This window comes from Aphelocoma coerulescens, chromosome 9, assembly GCF_041296385.1.
Source record: "Aphelocoma coerulescens isolate FSJ_1873_10779 chromosome 9, UR_Acoe_1.0, whole genome shotgun sequence".
Classification (NCBI taxonomy): domain Eukaryota; kingdom Metazoa; phylum Chordata; class Aves; order Passeriformes; family Corvidae; genus Aphelocoma; species Aphelocoma coerulescens.
Genome location: NC_091023.1, coordinates 13118848 through 13136742, shown reverse-complemented (window position 1 = coordinate 13136742; position 17895 = coordinate 13118848). Strand labels below are relative to the sequence as shown.

At 42.1% G+C, this 17895-nt stretch overlaps 1 protein-coding gene across 2 annotated transcripts in view; it reads left to right on the top strand.

Annotated features, from left to right (window-relative positions):
- The first annotated feature begins 15720 nt into the window (after nucleotides 1–15720).
- Nucleotides 15721–17895, top strand: part of PLOD2 (procollagen-lysine,2-oxoglutarate 5-dioxygenase 2) — a 48811-nt gene continuing 46636 nt past the window's right edge. The window contains exon 1 of one of the 2 annotated variants that reach the window (XM_069024314.1): nucleotides 15721–16027. In XM_069024314.1, coding sequence (XP_068880415.1) covers nucleotides 15934–16027 — 94 coding nt within the window. In that variant the 5' untranslated portion in view covers nucleotides 15721–15933. The remainder of the gene's footprint in view (nucleotides 16028–17895) is intronic. The other variant, XM_069024315.1, reaches the window with a different exon arrangement.

Sequence of the window (17895 nt, the reverse complement as noted above, 5' to 3'; positions counted from 1 at the left end):
GACCCAAGGACAGCTCTTACATCCCTCATGTACCTCATGTTAGTTTCACTAACAAAGAATAACTTTGACCAAAAGCTGGCAGTGGGAGCAGGACTGCACAACAAAAGGTGGGTCAGGAAAGGAGAAAACAGCTGTTTTTCCTGAACTAAATTTAACTCCATTTACTGTAGGTGCAGGGGTAACTCTTGAGAAATGCAAGGGATAATAGAGAAAATCAAAAATTTGTTCAAGGGAATCTATTATAAAATTTCGTGGTTCAAGTGTTTCACTGCTAATGGCCATTGTATGATATGGATGTCGATAATTTGTGAGAGGAAATGGTAAAGGTAAAAGCATCATTCAGGGAAGAAGTTGTGAAACCAGAGAAACTTGAAGATAAGGGAACCTCTCACAACCAGGGCATGGAAACAGCTATGGGTTGTATGGAGGGGAAAACCACCACCACAAGATGAAGAAGCCATGTCAAGCAAAAAGCAATCATGTGGTTTGATCTTAACATTAGTGAGGTAGGTGATAAAATAGGTATACGAACCCCAGAGAAAATAGCAAGAGGTCAGACGGAGATTCTCTTTCTAACAAAGGAAAAGTGCAGCTCTCCTGGGGTGGAGGGAAGAGCCCAGCTGGTGGAGAATTCTGTTGGGTTGGATCAGGGCTCTACATGTGCTTTCATGATATGTATTTATACATGCTATGTTTATGTGCTGGGGGTTTAGTAGCTCCCTGTCACCATTCACAGGGAGAATTCCATACATTACTGATTTTGTTCTGGTTTATAGCTATATTTGACCTACCACTTTCATTTAGTTTATTTACAGTTTTTACCTGGTAACATTATATTATTAAAGACAACAGTCAGGAGAAAATATACATGAAAACATTACAGCATACCAAAGAGATGAAAACAGGGACATACAATGACTGTGCCTCCTATTTCTCGATGGGTGGCAGTATTAGCACAGAAATTATCTTTTCACTGCTTAAACCTGGCTCTAAGATCCACAGGCAGTTTCCTTAGATGTCATTCTGATTTTTTTCAGTGGAGGATTTTTAGATTACACTATCTCCAAAGTATGTATTCCCTACATGAGTGTGGAAAGCTAGATGTGTCTTTCCCACCAAAGTGGCAAAAGCCTAAGCTTCAAATGCAATTACACACCACTAGGAAAATTAAAAAATGTGTATGTGCATGTTAAACCATGATTGATTTAAAATACTTAGACAAAATACTGTGTAATGTCCTTAAAGTTCCATTAGGCTTGGTAAATGGTATAATTTGGAATTGGACTATGATTTCTGACAGAATTTACTACATAATGCAGAAAGTTATTAATATATCACAAGGTACATCAAAGCAAACAGGCTTATTTAATTGCTGTTTTAATGTCACTGATCTATGTCTAAGGTGCATTTAGCCCCCTAGACGTGAGATGGCTTCAGTGTGAGTGGCTGTGACATGGACTGCTAGCATTGCAGGGCAGTGGAGGACAGGGTGAGGGGCAGGAGAGCTGTGCCAGGCCGGCCTGGGAACCTGCTCCAGGCTTCCCCCCAGGCTTGGTTGGGGGTTTTTGGTGTTTTTGTTTTGGGGTTTTTTTGGTTGGTGTTTTTTTTTTTTTTTTTTGGGGGGGGGGGGCGTTTGTTTGTTGTTTGTTTGTTGTTGTGGGGTTTTTTTTGTTGTTGTTGTTTTTGAATTTAAAGTTGCTGCCTGTGCCTCAGCTGGTTTAACCTTTAGCTGACGTAGTTATTGAAGCAAGGCAGCTGGTAGCATCTGAGGCAGTCGGTATCTCTCCTGTGTTGCTGCCTTTTCCAAGGAGCAAACAGACACTGGTGGGAGGCTGAGCTGCAAGCACAGAGCTGCATGCACCAGGACCTCGCAGCTCCTGCTGTCCCCGCCCCTGATGCACAACCACCCTCAGTCCCTGAGGACAAATGCATGCCAAAAAAAATGGGGGAGCGGGCTAGTGCAGCGCAGGTACCACTGGTTAGGAGCCTCCAGTTCCTTGATTCATGTGCTGCAGAGGGAGTGACGTGGAGATGTTCAGCTACAGGAAAATTCCCACGCAGCTCCACATCACAGCCTCAAGGAGCACGGATGAAGGTGTATTTCAAACGTAAGTGTTCAAACACTGCAGTGCTGACATGGCACTGCCTGCGGAGGTGGGAGTCAGTGCTGGCACCATGGTGATTCAGTGAGCTGGCAGGAGCCCCAGGAGTGAGCTGTGGGCAGCAAAAGCTGCGTGGAAACTCCCAGTTGAGGTTTGTGCTGAAGGCTATAATTAAAGCTATTCATAAGAAGAGAAGTATAAACAAAAGGTAACTTGCTAATTTAAATGACCCAGTCATATGTTTTGACCCTGAAGATACTGAGGACTTAGGGCTGCATTGACTTTTTGGTTTACAGCAGCATTTTGCTGGTATTATGTATGACCACCAGTACAACAGTGTTTTCTAATTGAGGTCCTAGCTGCACATCCCTGCTCTGAAGTGTAGACCCTCTTGTGTAAGTGTACAGTTCCTCCTGAATGTGGGGAGTTTTTCTGGCAGAATTTGAACAGCACAACCTCCCAAGGTATCTGACCTTGCACAAACATTTCTTTGTGCTGGTCTGCTTTCTGTTTAGTTATACCCTGCTATGCAATGGAGCTGTCATGTACATCATTGAGGAGCTTCCTTCAGCAGTCTTTACATGCTGTAAATTGTTCCTTCAGTTCTTTGTGATCTCTCCCAAGTTCAGACAATATTTCAGCTCAAGTTCAGTCTCCTGGTCTTACTGTGGCTCTCTCCAGCCATGCATTGGCATCCACTACATGGAGCAATACTTGCCCTGGGGAACTTGAACAGAATGAATCCTAATACTGCAAGGGTGTGTATGTTTGCTAAAGACCTACACATTAGCACCTAAATCCTGTCTTCCTGCAGCCAGTCTTGCTTTTTAACTGGTATAAAACTTTTTTTTTTTTTTTATCCCATTGCATATGGCTGTACAAGGGGACTGAGGCACACTGCTTTATTGTCTCCTTTTCCTGAGAGCAGAATTTGTGGCTCGTGGAAAATACAGGTCTTTCAGCAGATTGAGGCTGAGCTTGCCGACACTGTTTATGCCTGCATTCTGCTTGGTGCCAGATTGGGACAGAAAAGAAATACAAGCAAAGTTGTTCAACACAGACAAGGGCTCACTGTGCCCTGTCCTTTCCACTGAACAAACTTTGGGAGGGCTATTAGAGGTGGTAAGCTAATATTGAAATGCACCAAGAATGAAAGCCAGCCATTGAAATGAACAAGGACTTACCTATGTGTTGCAGAACACAGGAAAAAAAATAAAAAAGAAGGGGAAAAAAAGGACCAGAGAATTAGTTAATGTGGTAGTGGTAGAGAAGAGAGCAAGACAGAGGAAGGCAAAATCTATTGAATAAATCAACTAAATTTTTGTACATCGTTTGTGCTCCATTTATGGTGTTCAACTTTTTAGCAATATGCCTAGCTGAAGGAAATATTTGTGCAAAATTGCATATTAGTGAAAAGGAAAGAAAAACAAATTAAAAAAATATCAGTGGTTATGCGTGCTCTAAGGAAGCTACTACGATGTGATGCCAGAGTAAAACACCAACTAATCAGCGCCTCTTAAGCTGCAAATATGAAATCTTTACAGCAAATTGTGTTTCCTGGGGATTTGCACTTCAGTAATTATGTGGTGAATTTAGCAAAAGCTCTCACTATCAGATAAACTCTAGCCAAATTTGCAGGCAGAAGCATGCACAAGTGAAGTTTTTATCTTTTCAGAAACATCTGCAAAACATGTTTGACTTCAAAATCCTTTGAGCCAAGCTGGGGAAAGTCAAAGGTGATGAGCTACCTGGTCCAGAGGGCCCCTAACACCACTGACAAATCTCTGCATCCCAGCTCAGATCCAGCCATAGCAGTATTTCTATCTAGGTACAGACTGGGGGATTTTTCACTAATCTACATTTATTATTAGAATTTGACTCTTTAAAAATGCAAATATACCTGCTGACAAAGGGAAAAAACAAGAGAAGGATGCTAAAAATATCGGAGCTTGAAATCTCAGCATAATCAAGCTGCAGTCTGGAGTGACTGGAAAAAGAGCATGATGAAAGCTTTCCTTGGAGGTGTGCTGCCTGATTACAGGTAAAAATTGGAAAACTGTTGCAATTCCTGAAGCTTCATTCCTTCCCTGAGACTGCTGCCTTCCACCCCAGATAGCTCCTGAGCTGTCTCCCTGCAATTCATAATGATTCAGGTGCTTTTTCTTAGGCTAGGAGGAAGAATAAGGCATTTCCACCCAGGCTGCAACAAGTGATGCTGTCTGTCCTTTTGCTGCTGAGGTAAATCTGTATTGATAAAGCATTTGCAAATGCCTTCCTACAAACTCCCACAGCAATTCTACTAATAGCTGATGGCTGTTAACAGGCTGTCAGCATGGCATCGACAGTTTATTCTGCTGAGGACCAAAATGTTTTAATCTAACACATGTTCTTTTTTGGCTGTAATATGAGTGTATGTGAGAGAAATCAGCAACAAGTGGCATTCTGGTCAGAACACCTGATCAAGTGTCCCTTCTCATATTAAAATATAAGAACTGTAATTTTTTCTCCCAAAAGAAAGAAAAAAAAGCAGCCAGGTAGAACAATGAAGGTGCTCCTGTCAATCTAGTGATTTTGTGTTTGAAGTTTTTATAGATGATGTAATTTTCTAAACAATGATACTTGAATTAATGATTATATTAGATTTAGTTAGACAGTGCCATGTTTGTTGGAGATTTCTGTGACTATGGAGCAATAATTGAGTTTCTTCCAACTCCTATCACTTCCATGCTAATAACAGAGCAGATTACAGGTGCAAAAGATTACTTTGGTTGAAAACTTTACATATGTAACTCCCAAATGACTTTTTGGTGCAAGATGAAGAATTTATCCTATAAATTTAAAATCTGTAGAAGTCTGGAAAGTGTTCACAGGAATCATCTCCTTAAGAGTAGTACTCTCATCCTCTATCACCACTGGAAAGGCACAGGGTCCCCTGTAGCACTGCTATAGGGCACGACCGGGGCAGCAGAGGGGGACCTGGCTGTTGTGCAGAGGGGCTGTAGGTCCCGTGGACAGTGACATCTACTGTCCCTCAGGAACCTGTCATGAACAGGCACCTCAGGCACAGCACACACGGAGAAGCAAAGCGTATTTGCTCGTACCTGCTTTCTGAATCTTTGCTTACTGCCAAATATTTTCCAGTGGGCTATGGTGCAACCAAGTCACAGAGAAGTGTTGCTTCCTTGCTGTCATCCACCCACCATCTAAATGAGGTGTTTTATAAATATTTAATCACCAAAGTATCAAAGTCTTTGCCCAGTCATGCTCTCTGGTTATGGAGCCCCAAAATGATGGGAATCACAGGCTGAAGTTTGCATGGAGTTAGAAGTGAATGGACAAATTCAGAACAAAGCCTCCTCCATAATGACAGACTTATAAATCACGTCTGTTTTCCTCTACAATACAAAGAGGGGAAAAAGCAAAAGAATGACCTAATTTAGTCATGGAGATGAATGGTGTGACAGGAGAGTGTTCCTAAAAACACACATAAAATGTAAATCCTTCTTTCCTGTGAGTGCCTGGGCAGCAGTTGACTTCTGTGACTCACTTAACAGAAATTCCATGGGAAAAAGGTTAGGCTTTCTCTGGGATGAAAAGAACAAGAGTAAATGATATAAACACTGATTGTAAAGCAAATTCCTGCCTGATATCCCCTGTCTGCACCATATGAAAAGCAAACACAACCAGTAAAGTTTTGATTGCTGCAGTAGGTTCCCTGTCTTTGGAGAGGTGGAGGACAGGCTCCACAAACAGAGCTCCAAGGTTTTGAAGGTCAACTGGAGAGTGCTGATGCCTTTCAGAAGAGAAAAGGAGTGCATCTCAGCTGAGACTCTTGGTGTGCTTACTGAAAACCATGGACATTTAACCAGAAGCTTTTTCCTCACTCCACTTGGTCATTGGTGTGACGTGGAATAAGCTACAGTGGAGACACAGCCAAAACATCTTCCCCAACCAGATGCAGGGAGAAAGAGTCAGAGTGGAAAAAGTGTGTGGATGGCCTATGTGCAGTTGAGTTCCAATTCACAGCGTCTGTTTATGGAAGTTTATATTCAGCAACATCATCAGCTGTCTCAATTACAGTCCTAGAGCACAGGGGGAATAAAAAGCTAGAATTATGTTTGAGGACTAGAGAATTGTTTGTAATAACTCAGCAGACCAAATGTATATTGATAAACAGCAATCTGGGCTGCTTGTGAACAGCAGAAGGAGGATATGAAAAGCAGGATTAAATGGCCTGCTCTTACTAAAACAACAAGAATCTTCATTCTCTCTGATACTGATTTGGAAAAAGACACATGAGATATCAAGAACAGAAAGAGGCTGCCACTGAGATTTTGCAGAAGCCTGACTTTAGCAGTGTATGAATTTTCTTGAATATCTGTGATTTAAAGAGGATTTGTTTTCTGCCTTTATATTGTCTTTGGAAATTGTGTCATAGTGTTCTCTCTGGCTTTGGTAGCTACTTTGAGCAGGATCCAATTTAAAGATTCTATTTTGTTTTGGAAGCAAGTGATTTCTATTCTTTAGACTGGAAAGCTGGGGAGGTTGTCACTATTACCTCTTGGGGGGTGATCCTTTAAACTGGGTAATATGAATAGCCTGTGGCAATAATAATACCTCACAATAGCCTTATATAGTGATTTGAGGAGTCCTGATGGCTCAGTAAATATTTAATAACAGTCTCAGCATCATCATTCAGATTGCTAGCCCCCTGCTAGCCCAGGTGGTGCTCAGTAGGCTTTAGCAGGCTGTCACCACAATAATGTGCACAATGTGTCTGACTCTTCTCTGAAATCAAACAATACCATATTTACCAAAGTGATATCAATAATAAAATCTAATTAATAATAATCTAGTTCCTGCTGAGGAAAGACGTTTACTAAATACTTTTTTCTTGGAAAAACTTCTGTCAAGAAGCATCTTGAAAATGAGGATACATTAAAGGGAAATAATATGACAATAACTGATGTAAAGGTAATTTTTTTGTTTGTAATTTATATCAAATATCTCTGGTTAGGAAGAATTTAGTAGCTTAACACAAATGTTTACATAGCTTTTCCAAGCAGAGTAACAAGAGTAGTATTACTGACCTTTTTTTCCCCTGAATCACATGTACAAATCCCACTCTAGGAACCTGAATGCAGGTAATAATCAATATTCCCACTACATGTGGCGAGTATTATAGCTGAGCCACAGTGAGTTCTGCAGCCATATTTTCAGCTACATTCTAAATTGTAGCAGGCAAAATGTAAGCACAATGGGACAGCCACAGTAACAAGACTTTCCTTTATGTAAGGGTTTTGCAGAGGTGATAATTTGCTAGATAGCAGCCTGCCAGAGCTAGATATAGGAGCTATAGGTTTTTCCTTATTTCATTCTAGCTATGTCAAAGAACATTGTTAATGTGTAAGTGTCTCAAAGGCAAGTATAGCCTTACATTGGTACAGGAATACAAGGAAAGGGAACTTTTGTCTGCCCCTTTTCTTTGCTAGGACAACAGTTTAGCTTTTTCCTGGCCATTTAGTAGGAGCCTCCTGGGGATGTGTGCTCTGTGCCTACCAAGAGTCCCTCCTCCTTTAGGTACCCTGGAACAGAGGCTGCCTGCACAGTTTACCTGAGGATAATGTTAGGTTGAGTACTGTAATTTTCAATCTTCTAAACCCTACAAAAGAGATTTTGGCTACAGCATTATATCCTACACATATCCTCTTGATGGAGTGAAGAAAGACTGAGGAAGAGGGAAAAGTAGGAGAAGACAGGGACCCAGGCTCATCAGCATGTGATGTTTAGTTTATGTGCCATTTTGGCCACTTTCTTAATTCTGCCTGGAATTTAATGAACAGCCATTCAGAGTGGTGGGGCACTGCAGGGCTACCTGTGACTCCTGCTATTTATCCATCACAATTTTCTCTCTGTCCTGGGGATGTTGCTGCCTTCTTCCAATATACAAAGTAAGTTTGTTTAGTTTTCTTTAAATAGGAAGAAATCTCTTTCCATCACATCCCTAATACAGAATCAATCTGCATGTTGCCTGGAACACTAAAGGCTTTGGATTATCTGGATGTGAAGCAGCCAAATCACCTCTGATGCTACCCTCCTAAAGCCCGGACTACAGGACCAAATGTACTGCCAATGTCAGGTTTTGCCAACCTTGACAAGTCATCAGAATTATTTTAGTTAGAGACTTCATCTTCTTGAGCATCCAAAATAAATAAGCACAAATTGCAGTCTCTGAATTTGTAGCCATCCTCCTGGCTTCTGTTGAGAGATGTGCTAAAAAATAATTAAATTTCAAAATCTTTTGGAAAGACTTCTCTTGAGGTTCTGTTGGAAGTTCTCAATTTATCCCAGTCTTTCCATGAACAGTAGACAGGTGAGTTGTCTTGAACACAGAGTGGAAAACATTCATAAAAACTATGCTTTTTGCTATTCAAAGTTTGCTTCCCCCGTGCCCCTTTCTGTGTAAGCTGAGAACAGTCAAGCTCCCAGCCTTACAAAAAGGATGTGTGCTTTTGCTCACTGGACTAAAAAATACAGTTGAGATGAGCCATTCAGACTAGATGTATTTCCCTTTCACAGTACACAGCCTGCAACCTAAAACTTTTTCTTTCCTCCAGTTACTTGTGGCCATTTCAGTCTTAAAGGTCTGACCCTGTTTTTGCTCTCACCCTTGCCCTACCAGCCACTGAGTGAAGTGATTGAGTACACAAGTGTGGGTTAACAGTTGTGATGCCTGCTCTGCAGAGAAATTTTTCTAGAAGTGATCTGAACATAACATCCCTTCACATCCCCTTTTATCAAGTAAAACTATGTGCACACACAATGTAAGATGGGAGAGGAGGATAAGAAAAAACCCTCAAAGGTGTAAAGCTCTAAATGTTTCTGTGTTTGAAAGCACACTCCCCTACTGATTGAGTCATGAGATTTTCTTGCTTCCTTGGTTGTGCCAGGGACACTGCTCACAACCTCAGCTTTCCTGGTAACTGTATTTAACTGCTTACTTAAATATGCTATTTTTACTCTCCTTGTTTTTATTGGCTGCCACCTTTTTTCCCTGTAAAAGGTTTTTTTGTCAAGAGGCAAAATAGTTGGGTATTGAAAAGCCATATAAAAGTTTGACTAACCTCTAAATTAAGAAAACTCTGTGGTTCTTAGCTTTCCCTCACCTTTCCTGGTGCTGCTCTTCTGCACACTGCTGGCTGAAAAGTGGGACCTGAAAGGCTCTGTGCAAGGGGACTTTGCAGCAGCAAAATTGTGGCCAGACCATCTCCTTTCTTTTCTCTCTTGAATCCAGTGCTCCAGAAATGCTGCCAGAAGTTGTTTTGGGGCCATCTGGGATTCCTCATTTAGATCATACAGGAAGTAGGAATAAGATTAATTTAATGGCAATTTTGTTATAAATCAAACTAAATTACTATAAAAACCTACCTGTCAAAATTAGGACAGCAGTTTCTATTTACCTTAAACAAGTCAGCTGGAGAGAATGAGATCATTGTGGATAGACAGAACAGACATAAAACTCCCAGAGCAGGGGAAGGAAAAGAAATTTTGACCAAAACCATTTCAGTAACAGAGGGTATGAAATCTGATGTCTTCCCGTACGGGAATACTTGTGGGACATGCTTCTCTTCTCCAGCAGTTTTCCCAAGTTGCTACTCTAGAATGCTCCTCTGGTCTTCTCAAATCACAAAAATAGTTGGCTTTAGGGGAACTATTGTGAAATACATAGTGAGCTCTCCTCCCCTATTAGTCTCACACATGTGACACCCTTCAGCCTGCTTGATACCACAGGCTTACTTCAGAGGAACACTTTTAAAATGATGGGTTTTTGACAGATGCAAAACTCCAACTGATTCCCAGCTCCAGAAAATTTCTTAAAGGCATTTTTCTACTAGTTTCTATTAATCCCACACAGCAAATGTTTAAAATTATATTTTTTCTTTTTGCCAGTTTTCTTGACTTTTGCTTCCTTTTCTATTATATTCTTTTCTGCATCCCCAAACTATAACAAAAGCAGCACTTTAGTCATGTTGATTAATTGTGCATTTCAACACCTCTCATTTGAGGCTCTGGGAAGCATTTTATAGTTTATTGGGTGATGGGAGTGAAATCTTTACAAGATCAGCTGTGATCAGCGGGGATTACCCTTCAGGATTTAATTCTCAGTTTCTTTGCCTATATAAATCATGTAAAAATGAATGCACTGGAAATGAAAAATGAGGATCAGACGTTTGTGTCCACCAGAAGCAGGAACAGAGGTCTAACACATCTGGTTTAAGGCCAGGTGAGCAAGATTAATACTCTTACGGTGCTCACTGACCTCTGTAGCACAGGATAGGCCCTTGAGGCTGGAGCAACTGTGTCCTAAATCCTAAATGATGGACCACAGACAAAAGCTTAGCACGGCTTTTCATGGGTATTCATATTTTGCTGCTGCCATCTCAGTAAAAGAATGCAACTCTCCTTGTAATTTCAAAGCCACTCATTCAATCTTTTTGAGTAATTATGGGATGACAGCCGATTATACCCTGGAAATACTTGCTAGCCATATTAATCTTTTGCTCATGTGGGCTGTTTATAGCTATAATTATAAATGAGTGAATGAAATGAAATAATTTCTGATTGGGTGGTTTGGGAAAGAAACCATGACTGTAGCCCAAAAGGTTCCCCCAGTGCACCACAGTGAAAGGTGCTGAGCATCCATGGAAATCAGCAGGGGCTCAGCATCCCTGAGGAGCACTCAGCACCTCTTGGCCATGGCTGGATCACACCCATAAAACAACACTGTGGCAGCAGCTAAAAGAAACGTTCTGATTGAAGCTGAGGATAAATTAAAGGGAGGCAGCCGAAGAGAAACTATTTTCAGAGAGCGAGACTAGAATTTCAGTGCCATTTACCCTGATTCTGTGGAAATAAATTGTCTATGGAAGAGTTCTTATTAGGGTTGAAGTACTTAAGAGGCCTTATTACAGGCTTGCACACACATGCTAAGTCAGACAATGTGATGCACACTTAAATGCCATATTATTGCCAGATGGACTTTCACATTCATATTGATGTTTTCATGAAAAAGAAGAAAAATTAATTCTAGTTTAATGCTAGTGTTTCATTGGCTTGTGGTCAAATTTAAACAACATCAGGCATCTAAACTAAATATATCTGAAGAAGGTTTTTTTCCTTTGACTGACAAAGTATTTTAAAGTTTTTATTAATTTGGAATGTCAATTCCTATTAGTATTATTATATACTAATTCTATTCTATAATAGCAAACATCTATTTTCAGCTACCCCTGACTCATGTAAAATGCTGACATGTGTTGAATTTACACTTCAAAACTAGTATTTTCTTTTTAGAAATTACACAAGGTAAATAATTTAACTAGAAAAATTGGTATGACTTACTATCTCAAAGGTCTTTTATTAATTTATTCTCAAAAATTAGCTCATGTAACTACTTTGATTAATAAATTAGATCAATGATATAAGAAAAGAAAAACAAACCTTTTATTTAATTTTATAGTTCATATCCACTTGACCCAGGAAGTGAAATCACAGCTGTAACACAAAGGGAGGACAAAATTTATACAAGAAAGACATTTGAGAGGAAAAGCTAGACTAGGAGAGGAGTCAATTTTTTCATTATAACAAATAACTAATGACTGCTGCTATTGAAAATACATAGGGAATATCTGATTTTGCCCAGACAAAACTTTATCATCTGTTAGAAAACTATGATCTTTATTGAGTTAAGGGACTTGGGATCCTTGCATGATAATTTTATTTTATTCTTGGAATATTGCTGCTGGGGAATTTTTGAAAATCTCCTCTGTCTGTGGCTTTCCACAGACCAATCTTGTTATTTTTCTTCTGTTTTAATTACTGTATAATGAATAATTTCAGTGTTACAAGGTTAGGGAAGGAAGTTCATGTGGCCAACACTTCTCCATTTTAGCATTTGTGGAAAAGATATTCTAGTGGGGCTTCAGAATAAAAGAATGGCTTTTGAGGCCTAGATGCAAGGTGAGATGAGTTCAAGGAGAGGAAAAGCCCAGCAACTACACAGACTGGTTTTTTCAAGGACAGTGAGATGAAGGGTAGTTAGAAGATGTGAAAAAGGTCTTATAAGAACTTTCTGTGGTTTAGAAGACTTTCTGCAACAGGGCCTCCCTCCCTTTGACTGCAGTGGTGGGCTGGTACCGCAATAAACTATCTTTGTTTCCATTCCACGTGGCATCAGCTACATGCACTTTGAAATATAAAATTGGTGGTGGTTTGGGGAAGATGGGTTTCTAACCCCATGATAATTCCCTACAGACAAGGGAAAAGGAGGTACAGATGGGCAGATACAGACAGGGAGTTACTGAGACCATAAAAGAACTCTCTAAATATCTAGGAAGGGCTACTGAAAGAATCAAGATTAGAAACAATGCAGGACGCTGTTGCCTTCTGCAGAGGTCTTGTAGAATTTTGCCCAAATACTTGCCAGCTGAATTTAAAATATTATTGCTGTGCTGTTGAAAATGCACAGGGTCTGAAAAAAAATAAATTTGGTAACTGAGTATGAGGTTAGAAAATCACTTTTCACAGTTACTTTTGGAAGTGAGGACTGCTTGCAGTTGCTCCCATTCTTGTTCTCCTCACTAGTGCTGTAGTTTTAGGACAAAAAAACTCCTTGGGCTCCCACATTCCACGCCTCACCACTAAAACTCTCTGCCCTCCTCCATGCCTATTTAACAAAACTGATTCACTTCCTATGAAGATATTGTCTTGTTGCAGAGGAAAGGGAAAAAGGCTAATTAAAGTCAAAACTCAAAGGAACAAATAGTGACAATAACAAGAATGTGAGCCTGTTTCTTGGGACATCTGTAGGAATTGCTTCAGGAGTTAACCTCTGTAGCGTAACAGGCATGCTTGGACATTTCATTACACACTACCTATGTGATTCTTTAAAATTATTTTGGTTTGAGGGTAAGTTTCAGCTTAGGAGGTCAGATATCTAAGTGTTGCAGATACTGTAACAGTAATACAGTACTGAAGCAGCTTGCAAAAGCATCAGGAGAGTTGAAGACCCTGCTAAGAACCATCTGCCTGTTCAAGCCTTGAAGTTGGTATTTGTACACAAAAGCAGCATTTCTAACCCAAGTGTCTGTGAGGGCAGGGCAAGACAGAGCCCCTGGGCACTGCACAGCTGGTGCAGCTCAGTTCTGGAGTTTCACAATCATTTTCCTTTCCAGCAGCCAATGTCCGAGTTAAGCCTCTGGGGGTAAGAGATGTCTTGACCACATCTGTCACTTTGGAAACAGTGTTTTGGGTAGCTTTCAGCTCTGTTTTCTCTCTGGGGACAGAGCTTGCATTTTCTAAGAACAGTCTAAAATTGAAATTAGCCTTCAAGAGACCATGGAAAATAACAAGTAAATGCATAAATTTCTAGTCCAAGCTTGCACTTACAGGTATGAGCTGTGTTTATATCACAGTTCTCTCAACCTGTTTTCCTCCTGCTTTAGAAATCTGTCTTTGCCAGCTATTTCCTTTCCTTTCACTGTTGCATATTTACAGAGTTCTTTCACCAATTCTTTTCATTCTTCCCTGCTTCTGTTTACTTGTACATTTTGATAACAAAATGCCTCTTAGGATTCCTCTTGGATGCTCTCTCCTCTTTATGCCCATTGGTTTCCACCTAACAGTGTGGTTTCAGGACCTGTGTATTTTCTCTGGTGAAAGTAGCTGCTTATGATTGTGATTTCTCAAAGTTCTGGGTATGTACGTGACAGTCACTGATTTTACTCTCAGTTCTCAGGGCTGAAGTTTGTCTGATTCCTGTTCCATCCCTGGCAGCCATGACATCATCTCCATGGTATTCTGAAATTATACCCAATGGTCCTGTTTTTTTCCTCTCAGACTTTATTGAAGAAGTCTGTAATTTCTTTCAGGGTTGATGGTACAGAGTGTGTTCTACATGTCTTTTGTGATTTATTCTCAATGAGGTTGGTTTTTTTTTTCCCACCTTTGCAATTACACTTTTCTATCTCCCAGTACAAGTGTTACCATTAAGCTGTTCTGGATCTGAGGTGAGGTTTGACCTGTTGAGGACTTCTTTTGAAATGCTTGTTCAAACTGTTTCCTACCTTAAAAGTACAGCTGTGATATATTAACTATTTTTTCCATCTTCGTTTTCCATAAGCCAAATTTCTCGAACTTGTTTATTAAAAAAACAAACCCAAAGATGGATGTACTTGCAGGATCATCCCAGCCATGGCATTGCTTGCTTTCAGCTAATGTGGTGAGGTGATCAGCAGAAGTGGTGCTTGTTCTTGGAGGAATGAGCAGAGGCTGCTCATGGATGTGTGCCTTAATGTGGTCATACTGTCTGCATTCAAAACATATTTGTTCTCTGGTGAATCTCTGCAGGCCTGGGAGAGGTGGGAGGAAAAAGTACATAATGAGTAATTGCCCAAGAACTGAAGTATCTTTTTTGTTTCTCCATCAATTGCATGATTACATTGTTAGTTCCCAAGTACTGCTTTCATGGACCTCTATGCTGCAGGAGCTCCATCAGACCATGGACCCAGTCTTTTGATTTGGTTTGTTCTCCATCCCTCCTGTCTGTGCAGTCTGATCCAGAAAAAATGAGCTCTCCCAATTAACCATAAAAGCATCTGGGAGCATAATGCAGGCTCTGATTTCTGCCCTGGGTTCCAAAGAACAGCACACAATTCTTAGAGCTGTAGTAGCCCAGGTCAAGTTTTCCCTTCCTTTCCCCCTTTTTTCCTGTTCTTTATAGCTCCAAAAAAGAACATCTGTTAAGCCTATAGAGACATTTAGGATAAAAAATGAGGTGTCTATTTGATGGTTATATATGTGGAACTCAAATACATGAATCTTACTTTCACCGCTAATTTTTGTCTTGGATTATGTCTTTAGTCTTCAAATAGTATTTCCAAGGTATAAATCTACACTGATTCCAGGAGGTTCACATCTGCTTTTATAATTTTATGTCACTTTTAAACATTTATGGTATTTTTTTTTTAATATACTTTGTATCACAACAAGAAAAAGAGTGGAGGTGGGCCAGTGCACCTCCTTTATCATCACCATGCTTGGCTTCAGTGATTTTTTTGGCTATTCTTTGATGTTAAAAGTGTAGTCTTGTGTGTTTTGATTAGACAAATGAACTGAGTTAGCTGAATGCTGAGGTGATGGAGTGTTTGACAGACACGTCCTTCTCAAGCAGAGTGGATGGGCAGTGCGGTCCCGATTCCATCAGGGCATACAGGCGGAAAGGTCGCATGGTTTCTATTGGCTCACGGCGTAGCGGCTTCAGGTGCTCACGATCTCCCGAACAAAATCACATTTTCGGGACATAACGGCCAATGAAAGCACCGAGCAAATGTGTCTGGCGGGGCAGGCGAGTGTAATTGCTTGCACAGCACATACGGGAGGCCGGCCCAGCACTCGGCTGGCCGAGCCGATGCCCCCGGCAGCGCCCGGCCCGCCGGCCCCATCCCCGCGGCCGCGCCTGTGCAGCGCCGCACCCGCGGCGGCGGGGCCGAGGCGGGGCTTGGCCGCTCGCCCCTCCCCGGCGGCAGCGGCCCCGTGCGCCGGCAGCGGCTCCTGTTGCGCCGCCGGTGCCCTCGCTGCGCCGGCCCGCCCACCGCCGTATAAAGCCCTGCGCGGGGGGAGCGCCCGTGGCTGCTCCCGCCGCGGAGGAGGAGCGGTGTCTGGCCGCCGCGGTCCCCAGGCGCCTTCTCCCCTCTGGTTTTCCACGCCCGCCCCTTTTCCCCGCTGTCGGGGGCCGGTGGCGCGGGCAGGCCGGCGGGTGCGGAGGGCGAAGATGGCGTGGAGCGGCGCCCGGTGGCCGCGGCTGCTGCTGTCGCTGCTGGCCCTGGCGCTGCCGGCGGCGGCGGAGCGGCGCCCCGGCCCCGCAGGTGAGCGCGGTGCGGGCTTTGGGGTGCGGTGCGGGGGTTGGGATGCGGTGGCCGCGCCCGCGGGAGGTGTGTGCGGGCGGCGGGGATGCGCTGCTGGCCGGGCGGCATCGGTCGCTGTGTGCCTGCCGGCTCGGCAACATCCGCCGGGAAGGGAGCGCTGGGACCCGCCGCTTTGCCGGGTTATTTATTTATTTCCCACCGGCCCGTCCCTGCGCCGCACCGTGACGCGGAGCGGCTCGGCGCTGGGGGAAGGGGCCGGGGCAGCGCTCCCCAGGCTGCCGTCGAGACGGACCGCGCAGCTGAAAGGGTCGTAACCCGACCAGGAGTTCATAGATGCCTAATTCCACTTAAGCGAGGAAAAAAAAGAAAAAAGAAAAAGGATTCCTTAAGGGGAATTGAGCCTCCTAAACTTTCTTATTGCCCGCTCTCCCCCCTTTTTCTTCCGTCTCCTCGAGACAAGGTGTTGATGAACACATTTTTCCAGTGCTGGGAAAAGCAATAGCATCAGTCACTGCTTCTCTGAACTTGAGCAGCTGCTGATGAGGTTTCCTACTTCGTGCAAAATTCAGCTGGAGACTCCAGTGCCCCTTCCAGCCCCGCAGAGCCTTCCCTGCATTTCACTCATGTTCTCTAGTGGCTTTTGCTTCAAGGAGCTGGGAGGTGCAAAGAAATTTTATCTTCAGCACGTAAAATAAAGAAATGTATACAGGAAATTCCCTCAGATAGAGGCGTCCAAGCACATGCATGTCCAACAAATATACCAAAACATTTTTTGCTCTAATACTGTTTAGAGTCTGTACTTCTGATTTTTATTCTAAGCATACAAAGGTATTTCATTCCACTACATTATTACCACATGAAATCCAAAATAGTTTCATTTCTTGGCTTGTTTTCTCAAGAGTGTAATCAAGTTATTTTTAATATCTAGCTTAATTTCTTCTGGGGTGAACAAGGAGGCTTCTTTATTTGAGAAGCAAGTTTTGTCAGCAAGTTCTAACTTTGATATGAAAACTACTGATTTGGTTGATAAGTAGTGTAAAAAGTTAATTTAAAAAAATGATGTTGGAGAATACCAGAGTCTGCTCAATGAACTTCTAGTTTCCAGTTTTCTTAATACTTTGCTACTTTTGGTCATTCAGAGGATTCCTCTGAAGGCTATGGTGTGGTTGGTGTGTGTTGGGGGGGTGAGCGTTACCCCTCAGCCTTTGCTGCCTGTTGGAATGCACCCCCCGGGGACAGGTTTGAGCAAAAAGTTGAGCTCCTCTCCCTGTTTTCAGGGCAGCGAGGTTGTAAGTCAGACTTTGTCGGAAATCAGTTATGGCAAACAGTTATTCTCGCAAACCTATCTATTCAAATAATGGGTTTTTTTGTGCTCTTGAAGTGTGGGCTCTCAGACTGGTGTAAATTAATAGCTGGCTTGGTAAGGATTTTTATTTAATCCTGCTGCTTTTCAAATGTGTGCAAAGCAGAGTCCCTATTCCAGACATCACTGTATGATTCAGCAACCCAAAAATAGACTGCTCTGTCTATATCAATAATAAAAATGATGCTACACAAATTTCAAAAAAAAACCACAGAAAAGTTTATATATATATGTTAATGCAGGAGGACCTTAATTGTTTTTAATTTAGACCTGAGTAGCCTGAATTGTAGCAATCTCTGCTGAAACCACTCTGAGAGTAGTTTCTTGACCTCAGACACTGCCTGCTGTGTTACTTGTTTTTATTCCAGTTTTAACCCTTAAATGTTTTCCCCAAATCTGTGTTGTATTACTTGACGAAGGGCAGACCTTATGGTGCCTCTGTTTCTAGAAATCTGTTCTGTAATTTCTAGTCTCCTGATCCTTTGGGCAATTTGGTGTAAAGCAG